The sequence below is a fragment of the Bos indicus x Bos taurus genome, chromosome 15 (assembly GCF_003369695.1).
Source record: "Bos indicus x Bos taurus breed Angus x Brahman F1 hybrid chromosome 15, Bos_hybrid_MaternalHap_v2.0, whole genome shotgun sequence".
NCBI lineage: Eukaryota > Metazoa > Chordata > Mammalia > Artiodactyla > Bovidae > Bos > Bos indicus x Bos taurus.
The window spans coordinates 3,928,028-3,934,057 of record NC_040090.1 but is presented as its reverse complement, the minus strand read 5'-3'; the positions used below and the strand labels follow the sequence as shown (position 1 = coordinate 3,934,057).

The following is a 6,030-nucleotide window of genomic DNA, read 5'->3' as shown; positions in this document are numbered from 1 at the left end:
TGGATCTCCTTGCAGTCCAAGGGACTCTCAAGTATCTTCTCCCATGGCAAACCACTTCGGTATTCTTGCCTTGAGAACCCCATGAACAGTATGAAAAGGCAAAATGATAGGATATTGAAAGAGGAACTCCCCAGGTTGGTAGGTTTCCAATATGCTACTGGAGATCAGTGGAGAAATAACTCCAGAAAGGATGAAGGGATGGAGCCAAAGCAAAAACAATACCCAGTTGTGGATGTGACTGGTGATAGAAGCAAGGTCTGATGCTGTAAAGAGCAATATTGCATAGGAACCTGGAATGTTAGGTCCATGAATCAAGGCAAATTGGAAGTGGTAAATCAGGAGATGGCAAGAGTGAACGTCGACATTCTAGGAATCAGCGAACTAAAATGGACTGGAGTGGGTGAATTTAACTCAGATGACCATTATACATCCTGTTTACCAAAGCCTTTACTAAAGAAACTTTGCTCTATCTAACATTTTCCTCAAGGCATCTTTAACATCTTTATTTCTTAAGCTATAGATCAAGGGATTCAACAAGGGAATCACCACTGTGTAGAACACAGACACCACTTTATCCCTCTCCAGGGCATAGCTCGTACTTGGCCGGGAGTAAATGAAGAGAATTGACCCATAGTACAAGGTGACAGCTGTCAGGTGAGAGCCACAGGTGGAGAAGGCCTTCAAGCGGCCTTGGGTGGAGCGGATCTTCAAGAGGGCAGCAATGATGAAGAAATAGGAGGCAAGGATAAGCACAGCAGGAGTGATGATGTTGGATGCAAGTATGAAATACAGCACAGCCTGGTAGCTTTCCTTCATATCACAGGCCAACTTGACCAGGGGGGGCAGATCACAGAAGAAATCATCAATGACATTGTTCCCACAGAAGCTCAAGGTAAATGTCTCATTGGTGATGATGGTTGAGTTCACAAAGCCACTAAAGTAGGAAGCTGCAGCAAGACTGATACATAAATTTGGGGACATGGCCTGGGAGTAAAGCAACGGGTTAGAGATGGCCACATAACGGTCATAAGCCATGGCAGCCAACAGGTAACACTCGCTGTAGGCCAGTCCAGCGGAGAAGAAGAACTGAGCTAGGCAGCCAGCAAAAGAGATGCGCTTGTCGTCAGAGATGCAGGTCATCAGGATTTGGGGGGCATAGACGGAAGCATACCAGAGATCCAGGAATGAAAGATTCCCAATGAAGAAATACATGGGTGTGTGGAGCCAAGAATCAGCACAGATCAGAGAAATCAGGGTGATGTTCCCTAAAAGACTGCTGATATATATGATGAGGAAGATATAAAAGAGAACTCTCTGTAAACACGGGTCTGTCGTAAACCCTAAAAGTATGAACTCCTTCACTGTGGTATAATTTTTTTCATCCATTGAATCTGAGTTGGTTTTTTTTTTCATTCCTTTCTGTAAAAAAATAATCAATATGTCATGATTTAAGGTATTGATGTTATCAGCTTCCCCGTTATATGTAATTTTGGATTGTTTAAATACTCAACTGATGCATATACCATGTTCATTTTTAAAAAATTGTTTATGCTGAACTGGAAATTATTCCTGTTAGAAAACTGTGAAATCTTTCTATGCTGCCTTGAAAGACCAGATTATGAACATAATATAGTTTGTCACCATATGCTTTTTTCTAATCATTCTCCTTTTGAGAGATGGTAATTTGTTCATCTTCTTTTCTGTTTGCAGCTAGAGTGATTGGGGAGCACGTGGAAGACATAAAAAAGGGAGTTTGCATTTAAGCTCTTAAATCTTTGTTTTTTCTAATGAATTACCAGGAGAAGCATACTTTTATTAGTCTGGCCACACTTTGGAATAACCTTGAAAGTGCATTTATGCTAGTTTCTTTGAAGGCAATACTTATATTTTATTTAACTTTTTATCCACAAAACCAATAAAACAGCTAAAAATAAAGTTTAAAAAATGAATAATAAAATGTATAACTTGAATAATACAATAGGTTTACTTAGATAATAGGAATTTGAAACCATATCTATGTATGTATGACATCAAATGCATGCTGAAAGGAAGTTAAAATATTAATCAATGGATAATTGTGTTCAAAATGTGGTTTAATTTCCTACAGAAATAAGAATTAAAAACAGAAAACTAAACTTATCAAACTGAATGATTTGGGGGAATGTGGTGGGCAGAATAGGGCCCATTAAGATGTTCAAGTTCTTTTTCTTAAAGTTGAAGTTTAGTTGATTTGCATTATTACATTAATTTCAAGTGTACAGCATAATGATTCAGCATTTTTACAGATTATACGCTATTAAAGTTATTACAAGATACTTGCTATGATTCTCTGTGCTATACATTGTATCTTTGTTGCTTATCTATTTTATATATAGTAATTTGTATCTCTTAATTCCATATCCCTAATTTGTCCCTTTACCTTCGTTTCCCCATTGGTAACCACTAGCTTGTTTCTTGTAGCTGTAAGTCTATTTCTGTTTTGCATATATATTCATTTGTATTACTTATTAAATTCTACATATGTGATGCCATACAGTATTTATCTTCATCTTACTTCACTTAGTATTTTCTAGATTAATCTACATTGTTGTAAATGGCATACTTTCATTAATTTTTGTAGCTAGAAATATTCTGCTATGTACATACATATATTACATCTCTACCCATTCATCTGTTGATGGGCACTTGCATTGCTTCCATATCTTGTCTTTTGTAGATAGTGCTGCTGGAAACATTGGGATGCACGTATCTTTTCAAGTTAGTGTTTTACTAATTGCCAGTACATGGGGATGTACTTTATGGGGGAAGGATCATTAAGTTAAAAATCAAGAATTTTGAAATAAGAAGGTTATCAGGGTGGGCCCTAAATCCAATGACAAATATCCTTATAGAAAGGAGGTAGAGGGAGGTTTGACTACAGACTCAGCGAAGGAAGAGTGTGACCAGAGAAGCAGAGTTCAGAGTGATATGACCACAGGGAATGCCAGCAACCTCAAAAAGCCTAAGAGACAAGAAAGAGAAGCTCCACTAGAGCCTCTGGGTGGATCATCACCCTGACTTTAAACCCATCGCCATTGAGTTCTGAGCTCCAGAACTATGAGAGAATAAATTTTTGTTGCTTTAGGCCACCAAGTTTATGATCATTTAATACATGAAGTTATGGAATTCAACCTCTAATAGTCTTCTTTCCTTCGAAAGTAGAAGCATTTCTGCCGCCAGCAATGGGGGAAGAACCATCTCGGCTTGTCTATGGTACAACTTGCAAAAAACATAACACCACATAGCACAATCAAAACAGGGCTAAATCAGGATTTTCAGGGTTCTGAACAGGCATGGATATATTTCTGCTATTAGAGCCAAGGCTTTCAAAACCTCTTATACTCAAGAAAAAATAAAATATATATTTTTTAGGTGATGAGTGCGTGTGTGTGTGTGCATGAGTGTGCATACTCAGTTGCATTTGACTCTTTGTGACCCCATGTACTGTGTAGTCTGCCAGGCTCCTCTTCCATGGAATCTCCCAGGCAAGAATATTGGAATGGGTTGCCATTTCCTTCTCTAGGAGATCTTCCTGACCCAGGGATGGAACCTGCATATCTTACATCTCCTGCATTGGCAGGCAGATTTGTTACCACTGCACCACCTGGGAAGCTTTAGGTGATGGACTTAAGCTAAAAAATATAAATAATTGCTCTCTTGGAACTGTATCTTTTTGATGAATGGAATCATAATTTTAATTAAAAATGTTAATGCTACTTTTATTATCAAAGTAGAATTTATTCAGAATAAGCAAACGAGGATTGGAGTAAGTAATATTTCAGCTCTTTTAGAATTTCAGGAGTGCCAGAAGCCACGATCCTTTTTAACAAAGCATCTTCCTGGAAGTTGCTTAAGATCAAGAATCAATAAATCTGGATTCTGATCTGAGTTGGTTGTTGCCATTTGAAGTAAAATGATAACCTCTAAAGCTTTATTTTCTCACCTACCTTCTCAATTCAGTGAGACTTTAGTGAAAGTGTTAGTCACTCAATCGTGTCCAACTCTTTGCGACCCCACAGACTATAGCCTGCCAGGCTCCTCTGTCCATGGAATTCTCCAGGCAAGAATACTGGTGCAAGTTGTCATGCCCCCCTCCAGGGGATCTTCCCAACCCAGGAATCAAACCTGCATCTCCTGCACTGCAGGCCAATTCTTTACCACTGTGCTACCAGGGAAGCCCTCATAATATATTACACAATAGTCTTATATATAAAAACACAAGAGAGAGATTTTTGAGGTACCCTTACTTGCCATTAATTCTTAGACTTAAAGCTGGCTGCATGCCTTGTTAGAAGGGACACTCAGAAACTTTCTTCCCACAGAATATCTCTCCTCATCTCTAAAACACCTCTCATTATCAGGAGACCCATTTAAGAGGTAGATGGTTCTGGGAGTGGCTATCCAAAAGAATCTGAGGTCTTTGTGATCTCCCAGCCCTTGCCAGGGTTAATGTGTTTGCAATCTGTGTCATTCAGTTTGATAATTTAATCAGGTACTTCTTGAGTTGTAGTCATAATAGCACAATACGATCCCAAAGAAATGCCTAAATATATTAATCTATATCTGTATTTTATATGTTAATCTTAGATGTTAAAAAAGTGAAATATATATAGAACTATAAGTATAGATGGATATATTATATATGGAAATAGATATAAATATAGACAAAGATATAGGTATACATAGAGCTAGATTGATAGACATATAAAATTTTTCTCTTTCTCTTAAAGAGCTTCTATCCAATGAACTTCACAACACACAAAAAGAAACATTTCAAAGTCATGAAAATATTGACCAATATTAGTATTTCTATACTCTTACCAACATTAAGGATGGATCAGCTTACTACAAGATAAAGGGAGACATTGGGCCACACAGAGCTGCATGCAACTACTCAGGGTTTATGAGAATGAAAACATCCGCAAAGTATACATCTAATTATCTGTTTCACTGAAAAGGAGAACAAGAATGAAAGATAAGACATTTGAAGGCATTTCAGTCTGCCTGCAGTGTGGGAGGCCAGGGTTTGGTCCCTGGGTCGGGAAGATGCCCTGGGGAAGGAAATGGCAACCCACTCCAGTATTCTTGCCTGGAAAATTCCATGGATGAAGGAGGCTGGCAGGCTACAGTCCATGAGATTGCAAAGAGTCGGACACAACTGAGTGACTTCACTTCTTTCTTTCAGCTTTCTTCATCAATTGTAACTATAGGAAAGAAAACCTTACTGTATTTCTTGAAATGGAATTATATTATGATTTGATTCTATTGTAAAGTGTTTTGGTTTTGCCCATATGGTGATTTACTGACCTTTTTTTGCCTGGTCAATTCAACAAGGTAGTTGCTTTGTGAATTATAAATAGTTTTCTCACTTTAATTTCAACTAAAGCCCAATTTTTTTCAGACTACCTTAGAATAAAAAGTGCCTTCTATTCACTCCACAGGAATCCTGTTTCCAAAGATAACAATACTGGGAGAAAATATAAGCCCGAGAATCCCTTTGGGATTTGCTGCTAAAAGCAAAGAACGTGCCACGTGCTGTCCTGGTGCCAAGTGACCAATTTTAATGCCGGTTATCTCTCTGGGATGAAGTAGGAAGAGAACTCTCATCATCAATATAATTGGCCCCGTTAATCTGTAAAACTCTTCAGCTTTGTGACTTTTGTGCATCCATTTGTGATAAAAGAGTTTGGAAGAAAGGAGTAGCCCAAAGCACACAACCAATGCTTGAGAATTATTTGTAGCCCATGGCTCAGCCGGTTAACAAACTGCCTGCAACGCAGGAGACCCGGGTTCGGTTCCTGGGTTGGGAAGATCCGCTGGAGAAGGGCATGGCAACCCCCTCCAGTATTCTTGCTTGGAGAATCCCATGGACAGAGGAGCCTGGCGGGCTACAGTCCATGAGGTCACAAGAGTCGGACATGACTTAGAGACTCAACCACAACCACAGTGACAGAGGGTGTGATGGTTGCATGGCATCACCAACTCAATGGA

The 6,030-nt window shown here is 38.8% G+C and overlaps 1 protein-coding gene across 1 annotated transcript; it reads right to left on the bottom strand.

The window, feature by feature from the left end:
• Positions 1-450: 450 nt before the first annotated feature.
• LOC113906012 (olfactory receptor 1013-like) lies at positions 451-1,386 on the bottom strand. Its single transcript, XM_027564038.1, has one exon. It carries the CDS (start codon positions 1,384-1,386, stop codon positions 451-453), a length of 936 nt encoding a protein of 311 aa, XP_027419839.1.
• Positions 1,387-6,030: the final 4,644 nt, after the last annotated feature.